The sequence below is a fragment of the Dreissena polymorpha genome, chromosome 3 (assembly GCF_020536995.1).
Source record: "Dreissena polymorpha isolate Duluth1 chromosome 3, UMN_Dpol_1.0, whole genome shotgun sequence".
Lineage (NCBI taxonomy): Eukaryota > Metazoa > Mollusca > Bivalvia > Myida > Dreissenidae > Dreissena > Dreissena polymorpha.
The window spans coordinates 26,814,594-26,830,189 of record NC_068357.1 but is presented as its reverse complement, the minus strand read 5'-3'; the positions used below and the strand labels follow the sequence as shown (position 1 = coordinate 26,830,189).

Here is a 15,596-nt window from a genome sequence, read left to right as displayed (position 1 = left end):
TGAGATTGACTGTATTGTTATAAAAGAGGTTCAGTATCAATTTAAATTGAATCGGTGTAGAGATGAAGAAATTATAGTAAAAGGCAATTTTTGGTGGGCGTGGCCTATGTGGGCGGGGCGCCCCAGGGTTGGTAATGGGGCCATGCATAGTTGAGATTAACCGTTTTGTCATAAGAGAGGTTCAGTATCAATTTGAAGTGAATCAGTGTAGAAATGAAGAAATTATAGTAAAAGGCAATTTTGGCTGGGCATGGCCTATGTGGGTGGGGTGCCCCAGGGTTGGTAATGGGGCCATGCATAGCTGAGATTGACCGTATTGTCATAAGAAAGGTTCAGTATCAATTTGAAGTGAATCGGTGTAGAAATGAAGAAATAATAGTAAAACTGCAATTTTGGGTGGGCGTGGCCTATGTGGGCTGGGCGCCCCAGGGTTGGTAGTGGGGCCATACATAGTTGAGATTGACCGTATTGTCCTAAGTGAGGTTCGGTATCAATTTGAAGACAATCAGTGTAGAAATGAAGAAATTATATTAAAATAACCTAAAAAAACCAGTGAAAAGAACTGACCCGGCCCCGCCCCAACCCCCATAACTTTTGACCCAGGGGTCAGATCAAAATTCCACATATGCTCATAGCTACCATGTGTGTAAGTTTCAAGGTTCTAGTGCTTATAGTGTAGGAGGAGATAGTGGCCAGGACGGACAGACAGACAGACATATGGATGGCAGTGATAATTACAATATCCCCACGCTTTTCAAAAAGCGTGGGGATAATGAAAATACAGTCAATCTTGTATGAAGAGACCACTCAAGGGAGTAATCAAAAGTGGTCTCTTAATAAAATGGTCTTTAAATAAAAAAGGCCATTCTGGAAGAATGCTTACCCTCAATTTTAATCGATAAGAAGGACAATCTCTTTTGTCAACAATGATTTTAACATTTATAATAAAATGGATATAAACACAATGCACAAACAATATTTTACTTATAATGTGTTTTATTTTTTTACTTATTTTAAATTATCATGTATTATAAATTGTGTGTACATATTTATTTGCAAAAACAACATAGAAAAGGAAATATTTTTCGCATTTTTTTTCACCTGACACATTATTTTCCACGTCTTCAAGCCCCTCGGCTTTACGCTTAAGAATGTTCTAATTTGAGTTTTACCGACTCCAAACTCATTTGCGATTTTACGTGCACTTTTACTCTTTGACAATTCCAAAACCCGAATTTTCTCGTTCAACGTTTACACTTTTCGTTTTGACATTTTAATTTCTGCATGTACACTTAAGGAAATCTGACTCGATTATGATACATAATGAGCTGAACAAATTAAAACACGTTAATTAAAAACAAACAAACAGACCTGATTGTAAACTTTATTAAGTAAATAACAATGTGATTGGCTAACAAATATCTACTTAATAGCATTAATACAAATTGGTAATGTACGGATTTCGACAGATGTTGCCGATTAATGGTTTATTTTCCGCACTTCTCAGGAAATGTATGTCGCGTACAGTGCATTATTTCTGCACCGTTATCTATACTCGAGAAAAATCGGCATTGTCTCTTAACGTTCCACAAAGTTAACTATTTAAGCTGTAGACTGTGCGTAATACTTTCCTATATTATTCAACTCGATAAATTGATACGCAGTCTACAACAATACCGGTCAGAACCGGTCAACGAGACAAAGCATAATCATAATGGTTGGTGTGAAAACAAAGCAGAGGTGTAACAGTACATCTTATCGGCTTAGATAAACAATTAACACGGATTTGTCCCTGAAAGATCAATAGATTAACCACTTTAACCTCCTAGTGGTCACTTAATTCAAGATTCGGACATCAAAATACACAAAAATCAGCGGTCGCTGGTCGCGTAAGACAAAAGTCGCTTAATACAATATCATTATATAGGGAAAAAGCTCCGTGGGATTTCAAAATGGTCGCATAAGACAAAGGTCGCTTAATACAAGTGGTCGCATCCACAAGATTGACTGTAGTTTTCAGTTACAGCACTTGTTATGCAAGTAAAACATAATTAACCCTTTACCACTCTAATACATAATTTGATGCATTTTTATTCCCTTAGTTAAATTTAATTAAAGACCTTTCTTGCTAGATTAAAGTTTTTAAGGCTTCATTTCCAACCCTTAGATACTGTTGAGCAGCAAACAGCATAAAACCTGAACAGACTGTGAGCTACTCGCAAGCTGTTCTGGTTTTATGCTGTTTTCACAAATCCATTTTCACTTTGCTTCTGAGTGGGAAAGGGTTAAGATTTAAGACAAACAACCTTGAATGCATGGTTAATATGCCGAACTGTTAACAAAACAATGGAATGCCCATAAACATTCTAGGTTGTTGGTGACTTAGTGCAATGAACTTTACTATATTAATTATCATAAAATGTTAGTAAATAACAATGATATGACATTGTGACTGTACTTTTTATGCCTGATGTATTGTTGTTACTTGTCTCTATAACCTCTATTAAATTCTGGTGTACTTTTATTAAGTGATGCACTTGTCTCACATGTCTGTGCTGTTTGAGCAGTCGTTTAGAATTTTAAATGATTGACTCTTTAAAAGTGATTAAAATGTGCGAATGCAACTCTTTGCATATATAGTCAATAATTACCGGTAATACTTTGTTCTGAATGGTGTAAGTGTTTAAATTAATAATACCTTCTAAGAAATATGATGGAGAAATGTAATAAAGCAATGTGATCCATTCACTATGACACTAACAAAACAGATGCTCAGATAACGTTTTTTTATGCCCCCCTTCGAAGAAGAGGGGGTATATTGCTTTGCTCATGTCGGTCTTTCGGTCGGTCGGTCTGTCGGTCCCTCCACCAGGTGGTTGTCAGACGATAACTCAAGAACGCTTGGGCCTAGGATCATGAAACTTCATAGGTACATTGATCATGACTCGCAGATGACCCCTATCGATTTTGAGGTCACTAGGTCAAAGGTCAAGGTCACGGTGACCCGAAATAGTAAAATGGTTTTTGAATGATAACTCAAGAATGCATACGCCTAGGATCATGACACTTCATGGGTAGATTGATCATGACTTGCAGATGACCCCTATTGATTTTGAGGTCACTAGGTCATGGTGACCCAAAATAGTAAAATGGTTTCCGGATGATAACTCAAGAATGCATACGCCTAGGATCATGAACTTCATGGGTAGATTGATCATAACTCGCAGATGACCCCTATTGATTTTGAGGTCACTAGGTCAAAAGTCAAGGTCACGGTGACCCGAAATAGTAAAATGGTTTTCGGATGATAACTCGAGAACACATACGCCTAGGATCATGAAACTTCATAGGTAGGTTGATCATGACTTGCAGATGACCCCTATTGATTTTGAGGTCATTAGGTCACGGCGACCCGAAATAGTAAAATGATTTTCGGATGATAACTCAAGAACGCTTTTGCCTAGGATCATGACACTTCATAGGTACATTGATTGTGACTCGCAGATGACCCCTATTGATTTTCAGGTCACTAGGTCAAAGGTCAAGGTCACAGTGACAAAAATCGTATTCACACAATGGCTGCCACTACAACGGACAGCCCATATGGGGGGCATGCATGTTTTACAAACAGCCCTTGTTTAAATATTAATTCTGAGTTTAGCAAGCAGCCATATCTATAAATGCATAAATAACTTATTATTGTTTTTTTAGCTCATCTATTTTAAATTAAAAAAAATGAGCTATTGTCATCACCTTGGCGTCGGCGTCCGGTTAAGTTTTGTGTTTAGGTCCACTTTTCTCATAAAGTTTCAAAACTATTGCGTTTAAATTTGGTACACTTACTTACTGTCATGAGGGGACTGGGCAGGCAAAGTTAGATAACTCTGGCGTGCATTTTGACAGAATAATGTGCCCTTTTTATACTTAGAAAATTGAAAATTTGGTTAAGTTTTGTGTTTAGGTCCACTTTTCTCATAAAGCATCAAAGCTATTGCATGCAAACTTGGTACACTTACTTACTGTCATGAGGGGACTGGGCAGGCAAAGTTAGATAACTCTGGCGTGCATTTTGACAGAATTATGTGCCCTTTTTATACTTAGAAAATTGACAATTTGGTTAAGTTTTGTGTTTAGGTCCACTTTATTCCTAAAGTATCAAAGCTATTGCTTTCATACTTGCGACACTTACTTACTATCATAAGGGGACTGTGCAGGCAAAGTTATGTAACTCTGACTGGCATTTTGACAGAATTATGGCCCCTTGATACTTAGAAAATTGAAAATTTTGTTAAGTTTTGTGTTTTGGGCCACTTTACTCCTAAAGTATCATAGCTATTGCTTTTAGACTTTGAACACTCACAAATTATCATAAGGGGACTGTATGGAACAAGTTGCATAAATCTGGTTGTCATTTGATGGAACTATGGCCCTTTTTTGACTTTGTTACTTTGAATATATGGTCAAATTTTGTGTTTACATCCACTTTACTTCTAAAGTATCAAGGCTATTGCTTTCAAACTTCAAATACTTTCATACTATCATGAGGGTACTGTACCCGGCAAGTTGAATTTTACCTTGACCTTTGAATGACCTTTACTCTCAAGGTCAAATAATAAAATTTTGCTAAAATTGCCATGACTTCGTTATTAATGATCAGATTTGATTGATACTTTGACAAAACAACTCCTACATGACATACTACAATAGACTCCACCCAAACCATCCCCCATGGGTTTTTTTTTTTTTGAAAGATCATTTATAAATGACCACACCCTCACACTATACCCCTCTGACCCCACCCAACCCCCGCCCCCAATTTTGTTTGGAAACATGGTTAAAAAACAAAAATATTTATTTTTATTTTTGAAAGACCGTCCAACTATCCCACAGACTCCCCCCCCCCAAAAAAATATATATTTCTTATTTTTGGAAGATAATGTAATAAATTACCACACCTCCACGCTATACACCCCTCTCCACCCCACCCATCCATCTTTTTTGATTGAAGTATTGAGATTGTTCCCTTCACATTTAAAAAGAAAAATAGATGAGCGGTCTGCACCCGCAAGGCGGTGCTCTTGTTTAAAGCTTACTATTATTGACTTAAATATTTCTCGAAGGGTTAAATAATTGTGTAATGTGAGATAACAAATGACAACAAATATTGAACAGCAGTAACTTTGAACTTCGATCTGAAACCAAACATGAAAGAGAATATAATACTTCATGTAGTAACAAATGTTATAACCCCAAAAATACAGCTGTCTTAATTGTCTTTATTTTTGGACTCCCTTGAAGTCTGTTTAGACTCCTTAATTTCAAAAGTAGGGTCGTCAGTCCAAAAGACTCCATACTCAGATACCTATAATATGCTTCTGAGTGTTTGTTACTTTAAATCCTTTCAGATTATAAAGACTGTTGAACGTTTGAATTTAGATCCAACTGTTCATGGCATCATTGTTCAGGTAAGTTGCATGAAATGCAGAGCACCACTGCAATAAACTTATTCACAACATTTTATTGGTTCACCAACATTGTGTTAACATTCTGTTTTGTAGGAAGAAGTCCTATAGGAATGAATTAAATTAATGACAGTAGTTTGAGAAATTAAAAAGATATGCTTAATTTTCTATATACTGAGGTTTTAGTGTAAATAACAATTTTCAAGAAAAAACTAACAAATACTATAGTGTCAAATGAAACCTAGAATATTTAGGTGAACATTTATTATCCTCAATTGCAAAAATGATCTCATAGAAGTGTCATGGTTATCAATTTGCCATCCGTTCTTACAGTTCAAAATCTTAAATTACTTAAGAGAAATGCTTGTGTTGTTTAAATGTCCAGCTTCAAATGTTGAAAAAAATCATGCATCAAGTAGTCCTTGTATCTGGCTACACTGACCCATTTAATAGAAAATATATCCTAATATATGAGGCTCATTGTGGGAAAACAGGGTTTAATTCTTGTGTATAAAGTGTCATCCCAGATAAGCCTGTGCAGTCTGTACATTCTTATCAGGGGCAACACTTTCCGCCTTAACTGGACTTAGGCCAAGTGAGAATTTTTTTATGAAAAAAAGATTGAAGAGGAAAGTGTCTTCCCTGATTAGCCTGTGCTGTTTGCATAGGTCAATATGGAACAACACTTTACACACAGGCATTTAACCGTGTTTTTCAAGAGCCAGACTCAAATGTATAAAACCTAAAACCTGTTCTGCTCAGATCAAGTATATGGTAAATGTTTGGTATACTCTGTTCTGCCATTTCTGTCACCAGTTGCCATTGGATACGAGCAGCCCTGTTGACACCCATCTGGTGACCAACTCCATCAGGCCTGACAAAGATGTGGACGGGTAAGTACTTAGGGTGTAATCTAGACATTGGCTATTTCAGTTTTCTGTTAAATAAACAATTGCCTCACATGATGTATCATTAATTGTCCCCTACCGGTGAAACCAGAGGAGACTTTTGGTTAGCTTTGTCTGTCATTTTTTCATGAAACTTGAAACATGGATAGATGGCAATATGGAGATTATGCAGGTCATTTCATTTTGTTCCTACGTCAAAATTCTGGTTGCTATAGCAACAAATATATACAAAAATAAAAAAAAATTCTGACAATGGTGGAGTTTCACCGGTAGGGGACCATATTTCTTGGCAATCTCTTGTTAATCATATGTTAATTTGTTAAATGTATTAGGCAAAAGTTGTTACATTTGTACATAATGTAAGCTGGATCTTTAAGGTCGCCATGGAGTAATGGATATGGTGTCCACCTAGCAACTGGTTGGTTATGGATTTGATCCCCACTGTGGGAGCGTTCTTGAGATCTCCCTCAAATACAGCAAGTACTGGTTCTACCCAGGAAGGGACTCGTATAAATAAGCCTTTGGATTTCGATGAAATGGAGCTAAAATAAATACCTTTCAACTAAACTAAGCTAGATCTAGGCTATTTCTGTTAATCATTTAATTTCATCTCATAATATGACACATAAGTACTGATGTTTATTTGTAGAAGGTACGAGGCATTAGTTGTGACCTTTATGCATACTTTAATTTTTCCGACAGATTTCAGTTCCTATCACTGTGTGTTGATGCATTCTGAATATTAGGCCCTAGTTCCTTAGCTAGTTCAGTTGGTAGAGTGCTGGAGCACAGCTTAAAGGCTCGCATGTTTGATTCTTTGCATGGTTGCATAAATGATAAATTTCAATTAATATCCTCTGCCATTCTCTCTCTACCTCTGATTAGGGAGTAGGTAACTTATCAGTTATTGACAGAAGTGTGTGCATTTATTGTGGAATCGCAAAATGTGGATTAGGTCTAACTTACTTGCTTTTCTGAAATTTATTACACTTTGGACTATTTTATACCAGTAATGAATATGTTTTAGCCCACATGAGCCCAACGTCGCATTTATTATCCAATCATTATCAAACTTGGTCAGAACCTTTGTCCTCATTATACCTTGGTCACATAAGATTGTATTGCGTAAAATCTGTATTACCAGAAAAGTACCAAGAGTTATCAGTGATGGCACTTATTGTCTCAACTTGAGACTTCCTTTTAACGAAAAAAAAATCAAAAGCAAAAGGTGTTGTTCCTCAACCTGATTCGTCTGAGGGGACTGCACAGAATAAGCTGGGACGATACTGAGGGAACTGCACAGAATAAGCTGGGACAGTACTGAGGGGACTGCACAGAATAAGCTGTGACAATACTGAGGGAACTGCACAGACTAAGCTGTGACAATACTGAGGGGACTGCACAGACTAAGCTGTGACAATACTGAGGGGACTGCACAGACTAAGCTGTGACAATACTGAGGGGACTGCACAGACTAAGCTGTGACAATACTGAGGGGACTGCACAGACTAAGCTGTGACAATACTGAGGGGACTGCACAGACTAAGCTGTGACAATACTGAGGGCACTGCACAGACTAAGCTGGGACAATACTGAGGGAACTGCACAGACTAAGCTGTGACAATACTGAGGGGACTGCACAGACTAAGCTGGGACAATACTGAGGGGACTGCACAGAATAAGCTGGGACAATACTGATGGGACTGCACAGACTTAGCTGGGACAATACTGAGGGGACTGCACAGAATAAGCTGGGACAATACTGAGGGGACTGCACAGACTAAGCTGGGACAATACTGAGGGGACTACACAGACTAACCTGGGACAATACTGAGGGGACTGCACAGACTAAGCTGGGACAATACTGAGGGGACTGCACAGACTAAGCTGGGACCATACTTAGGGGACTGCACAGACTAAGCTGGGACAATACTGAGGGGACTGCACAGAATAAGCTGGGACAATACTGATGGGACTGCACAGACTTAGCTGGGACAATACTGAGGGGACTGCACAGAATAAGCTGGGACAATACTGAGGGGACTGCACAGACTAAGCTGGGACAATACTGAGGGGACTGCACAGAATAAGCTGGGACAATACTGAGGGGACTGCACAGACTTAGCTGGGACAATACTGAGGGAACTGCACAGACTAAGCTGGGACAATACTGAGGGGACTGCACAGAATAAGCTGGGACAATACTGAGGGAACTGCACAGACTAAGCTGGGACAATACTGAGGGAACTGCACAGACTAAGCTGGGACAATACTGAGGGAACTGCACAGACTAAGCTGGGACAATACTGAGGGGACTGCACAGACTAAGCTGTGACAATACTGAGGGGACTGCACAGACTAAGCTGAGGCAATACTGAGGGGACTGCACAGAATAAGCTGGGACAATACTGAGGTAACTGCACAGACTTATCTGGGACAATACTGAGGGAACTGCACAGACTAAGCTGGGACAATACTGAGGGAACTGCACAGACTAAGCTGGGACAATACTGAGGTAACTGCACAGACTTATCTGGGATAATACTGAGGGAACTGCACAGACTAAGCTGGGACAATACTGAGGGAACTGCACAGACTAAGCTGGGACAATACTGAGGTAACTGCACAGACTTATCTGGGACCATACTGAGGGGACTGCACAATCTAAGCTGGGACAATACTGAGGGGACTGCACAGACTAAGCTGGGACAATACTGAGGGAACTGCACAGACTAAGCTGGGACAATACTGAGGGAACTGCACAGACTAAGCTGGGACAATACTGAGGGAACTGCACAGACTAAGCTGGGACAATACTGAGGGGACTGCACAGACTAAGCTGGGACAATACTGAGGGAACTGCACAGACTAAGCTGGGACAATACTGAGGGAACTGCACAGACTAAGCTGGGACAATACTGAGGGAACTGCACAGACTAAGCTGGGACAATACTGAGGGAACTGCACAGACTAAGCTGGGACGATACTGAGGGGACTGCACAGACTAAGCTGGGACAATACTGAGGGAACTGCACAGACTAAGCTGAGACGATACTGGGGGGACTGCACAGACTAAGTTGGGACAATACTGAGGGGACTGCACAGACTAAGCTGGGACAATACTGAGGGGACTGCACAGACTAAGTTGGGATGATACTGAGGGGACTGCACAGACTAAGTTGGGATGATACTGAGGGGACTGCACAGACTAATCTGGGACAATACTGAGGGGACTGCACAGACTAAGCTGGGACGATACTGAGGGGACTGCACAGACTAAGCTGGGACAATACTGAGGGGACTGCACAGACTAAGCTGGGACGATACTGAGGGGACTGCACAGACTAAGCTGGCACAATACTGAGGGGACTGCACATACTTAGCTGGGACAATACTGAGGGGACTGCACAGACTAAGCTGGGACAATACTGAGGGGACTGCACATACTAAGCTGGGACAATACTGAGGGGACTGCACAGACTAAGCTGGGACGATACTGAGGGGACTGCACAGACTAAGCTGGCACAATACTGAGGGGACTGCACAGACTAACCTGGGACGATACTGAGGGGACTGCACCGACTAACCTGGGACAATACTGAGGGGACTGCACAGACTAAGCTGGGACAATACTGAGGGGACTGCACAGACTAAGCTGGGACGATACTGAGGGGACTGCACAGACTAAGTTGGGACAATACTGAGGGGACTGCACAGACTAATCTGGGATGATACTGAGGGGACTACACAGACTAACCTGGGACGATACTGAGGGGACTGCACAGACTAAGCTGGGACAATACTGAGGGGACTGCACAGACTAAGCTGGGACGATACTGAGGGGACTGCACAGACTAAGCTGGGACAATACTGAGGAAACTGCACAGACTAAGCTGGGACAATACTGAGGGGACTGCACAGACTTAGCTGGGACAATACTGAGGGGACTGCACAGACTAAGCTGGGACAATACTGAGGGAACTGCACAGACTAACCTGGGACAATACTGAGGGGACTGCACAATCTAAGCTGGGACAATACTGAGGGAACTGCACAGACTAAGCTGGGACAATACTGAGGGAACTGCACAGACTAAGCTGGGATGATACTGAGGGGACTACACAGACTAACCTGGGACAATACTGAGGGAACTGCACAGACTTAGCTGGGACAATACTGAGGGAACTGCACAGACTAACCTGGGACAATACTGAGGGGACTGCACAGACTAAGCTGGGACAATACTGAGGGAACTGCACAGACTAAGCTGGGACAATACTGAGGGAACTGCACAGACTAAGCTGAGATGATACTGAGGGAACTGCACAGACTAAGCTGGGACAATACTGAGGGGACTGCACAGACTAAGCTGGGACAATACTGAGGGGACTGCACAGACTTAGCTGGGACAATACTGAGGGGACTGCACGGACTAAGCTGGGACAATACTGAGGGGACTGCACAGTCTGAGCTGGGACAATACTGAGGGGACTGCACAGTCTGAGCTGGGACAATACTGAGGGGACTGCACAGACTAAGCTGGGACGATACTGAGGGAACTGCACAGACTAAGCTGGGACAATACTGAGGGGACTGCACAGGCTAAGCTGGGACAATACTGAGGGGACTGCACAGACTTAGCTGGGACAATACTAAGGGGACTGCACAGACTAAGTTGGGATGATACTGAGGGGACTGCACAGACTAAGCTGGCACAATACTGAGGGGACTGCACCGACTAAGTTGGGACAATACTGAGGGGACTGTACAGACTAAGCTGGGACAGTACTGAGGGAACTGCACAGACTTAGTTGGGACAATACTGAGGGGACTGCACAGACTAAGTTGGGACAATACTGAGGGGACTACACAGACTAAGCTGGGACAATACTGAGGGGACTGCACAGTCTAAGCTGGGACAATACTGAGTGGACTGCACATACTAAGCTGGGACAATACTGAGGGGACTGCACAGACTAATCTGTGACAATACTGAGGGGACTGCACAATCTAAGCTGGGACAATACTGAGGGGACTGCACAGACTAAGCTGGGACAATACTGAGGGGACTGCACTGACTAAGCTGGGACAATACTGAGGGGACTGCAAAGACTAAGCTGGGACAATACTGAGGGGACTGCACAGACTAAGTTGGGACAATACTGAGGGGACTGCACAGTCTAAGTTGGGATGATACTGAGGGGACTGCACAGACTAAGCACGGACAATACTGAGGGGACTGCACAGACTAAGCTGGGACAATACTGAAGGGACTGCACTGACTAATCTGGGATGATTCTGAGGGGACTGCACAGACTAAGCTGAGACAGTACTGAGGGGACTGCACAGACTAAGCTGGGACAATACTGGGGGGACTGCACAGACTAAGCTGGGACAATACTGAGGGAACTGCACAGACTAAGCTGGGAACATACTGAGGGGACTGCACAGTCTGAGCTGGGACAATACTGAGGGAACTGCACAGACTAAGCTGGGACAATCCTGAGGGGACTGCACAGACTAAGCTGAGACAATGCTGGGGGGACTGCACAGACTAAGCTGGGACAATACTGAGGGAACTGCACAGACTAAGCTGGGACGATACTGAGGGGACTGCACAGACTAAGCTGGGACGATACTGAGGGGACTGCACAGACTAAGCTGGGACGATACTGAGGGGACTGCACAGACTAAGCTGGGACAATACTGAGGGGACTGCACAGACTAAGCTGTGACAATACTGAGGGGACTGCACAGACTAAGCTGGGACAATACTGAGGGGACTGCACAGAATAAGCTGGGACAATACTGAGGGAACTGCACAGACTTATCTGGGACAATACTGAGGGAACTGCACAGACTAAGCTGGGACAATACTGAGGGAACTGCACAGACTAAGCTGGGACAATACTGAGGTAACTGCACAGTCTAAACTGGGACAGTACTGAGGGAACTGCACAGACTAACCTGGGACAATACTGAGGGGACTGCACAGACTAAGCTGTGACAATACTGAGGGGACTGCACAGACTAAGCTGTGACAATACTGAGGGAACTGCACAGACTAAGCTGGGATAATACTGAGGGGACTGCACAGACTAAGCTGTGACAATACTGAGGGGACTGCACAGACTTAGCTGGGACAATACTGAGGGGACTGCACAGACTAAGCTGTGACAATACTGAGGGGACTGCACAGAATAAGCTGGGACAATACTGAGGTAACTGCACAGACTAAATTGGGACAATACTGAGGGGACTGCACAGGCTAAACTGGTACGATACTGAAGGGACTGCACAGAGTAAGCTGGGACCATACTGAGGGGACTGCACAGACTAAGCTGGGACCATACTGAGAGGACTTCACAGACTAAGCTGGGACAATACTGAGGGGACGGCACCGAATAAGCTGGGATGATACTGAGGGAACTGCACAGACTAAGCTGGGACAATACTGAGGTAACTGCACAGTCTAAACTGGGACAGTACTGAGGGAACTGCACAGACTAACCTGGGACAATACTGAGGGGACTGCACAGACTAAGCTGTGACAATACTGAGGGGACTGCACAGACTAAGCTGTGACAATACTGAGGGAACTGCACAGACTAAGCTGGGATAATACTGAGGGGACTGCACAGACTAAGCTGTGACAATACTGAGGGGACTGCACAGACTAAGCTGGGACAATACTGAGGGGACTGCACAGACTAAGCTGGGACCATACTGAGGGGGCTGCACAGACTAAGCTGGGACAATACTGAGGGGACTGCACAGACTAACCTGGGACAATACTGAGGGGACTGCACAGACTAAGCTGGGACAATACTGAGGGGACTGCACTGACTAAGCTGGGACAATACTGAGGGGACTGCACAGACTAAGCTGGGACAATACTGAGGGGACTGCACAGACTAAGCTGGCACAATACTGAGGGGACTGTACAAACTAAGTTTGGACAATACTGAGGGAACTGAACAGACTAAGCTGGGACAATACTGAGGGGACTGCACAGACTAACCTGGGACAATACTGAGGGGACTGCACAGACTAAGCTGGGACAATACTGAGGGAACTGCACAGACTAAGCTGGGACAATACTGAGGGGACTGCACAGACTAACCTGGGACAATACTGAGGGGACTGCACAGACTAAGCTGGGACAATACTGAGGGGACTGCACAGACTAAGCTGGGACAATACTGATGGGACTGCACAGACTTACCTGGGACAATACTGAGGAGACTGCACAGACTAACCTGGGAAAATACTTAGGGGACTGCACAGACAAACCTGGGACAATACTGAGAGGACTGCACAGACTAAGTTAGGACAATACATAGGGGACTGCACAGACTAAGCTGGGACGATACTGAGGGGACTGCACAGACTAAGCTGGGACAATACTGAGGGGACTGCACAAACTAAGCTGGGAGGATACTGAGAGGACTGCACAGACTAACCTGGGACAATACGTAGGGGCTGCACAGACTAACCTGGGACAATACTGAGGGGACTGCACAGTCTAAGCTGGGACAATACTGAGGGGACTGCACAGACTAAGCTGGGATGATACTGAGGGGACTACACAGACTAACCTGGGACAATACTGAGGGGACTGCACAGACTAAGCTGGGACAATACTGAGGGGACTGCACAGACTAAGCTGGGATAATACTGAGGGGACTGCACAGACTAAGCTGGGACGATACTGAGGGGACTGCACAGACTAAGCTGGGACAATACTGAGGGGACTGCACAGTCTGAGCTGGGACAATACTGAGGGAACTGCACAGACTAAGCTGGGACAATACTGAGGGGACTGCACAGACTAACTGAGACAATGCTGAGGGGACTGCACAGACTAAGCTGGGATAATACTGAGGGAACTGCACAGACTAAGCTGGGACAATACTGAGGGAACTGCACAGAATAAGCTGGGACAATACTGAGGTAACTGCACAGACTTAGCTGGGACAATACTGAGGGGACTGCACAGACTAACCTGGGACAATACTGAGGGGACTGCACAGACTAACCTGGGACAATACTGAGGGGACTGCACAGACTAAGCTGGGACAATACTGAGGGAACTGCACAGACTAAGCTGGGATAATACTGAGGGAACTGCACAGACTAAGCTGGGATAATACTGAGGGAACTGCACAGACTAAGCTGGGATAATACTGAGGGAACTGCACAGACTAAGCTGGGACAATACTGAGGGAACTGCACAGACTAAGCTGGGACAATACTGAGGGAACTGCACAGACTAACCTGGGACAATACTGAGGGGACTGCACAGACTTAGCTGGGACAATACTGAGGGGACTGCACAGACTAAGCTGGGATGATACTGAGAGGACGGTACCGACTAAGCTGGGATGATACTGAGAGGAAGGCACAGACTAAGCTGGGATGATACTGAGGGGACTGCACAGACTAACCTGGGACAATACTGAGGGGACTTCACCGACTAAGCTGGGATGATACTGAGAGGACGGCATCGACTAAGCTGGGATGATACTGAGGGGACTGCACTGACTAATCTGGGACCATACTTAACGCACATGCATTAAGCCCCATTTTCAGAGAATGTTGCTGAGATGTAACCATGTTGAAGCATGTTTTCAGGTTGCACCAGGTGAATGCTGGGAAGCTAGCGAGGGGAGACCTGGAGGACTGTATCCTGCCGTGTACGCCTAGGGGATGTCTGGAACTCATCCTGAAAACTGGTTGTTATTTTGATCTTTTAAGTAGAATATTTTCAATGTCAGTGAGAAAAATCCTTGTATTATAATAACTTATTATTGCAAAAATAATAGGGTATTGTAACTATTTAACTATACAATTCGATTCGAGCTACTGGATATCAAGTTCATATTCTCAATCAGATTCCAAATTCAATGTCTAGGACAGCAGATTACTGGCACTTTGAATTCCCCCATTTTATGAGGGTGGGCATAAAGATTCTTCTTATCGTCAGTCCTCAGTTTTTATACCATTTTGAACTTGTAATAACCATAATGACCATTATTCAACACAAATTGGTGCAAGAGTTCTGAAACTTAAAAAATGTATGAACCACCTTGTTAAATCCATGGTTTGGTTTAGAAGTTGTCTACACAAACAGAGTTGTAGTCCCTTAATTAGCAAACTTATTACTTCTGGAGGGCTGAAAAATTACAAACACATTAACCAGTATGTGAACTTCTGTACCTCCATA

General features: G+C 43.4%; 1 protein-coding gene across 1 annotated transcript in view; it reads left to right on the top strand.

The window, feature by feature from the left end:
- The window catches only part of LOC127873378 (C-1-tetrahydrofolate synthase, cytoplasmic-like), a 65,199-nt gene that overhangs the window by 23,440 nt on the left and 26,163 nt on the right, over positions 1 to 15,596 (top strand). The window contains exons 4-6 of the mRNA XM_052417233.1: positions 5,406 to 5,465; positions 6,279 to 6,355; positions 15,005 to 15,105. Of these exons, the coding sequence (XP_052273193.1) occupies positions 5,406 to 5,465; positions 6,279 to 6,355; positions 15,005 to 15,105 (238 nt within the window). The remainder of the gene's footprint in view (positions 1 to 5,405; positions 5,466 to 6,278; positions 6,356 to 15,004; positions 15,106 to 15,596) is intronic.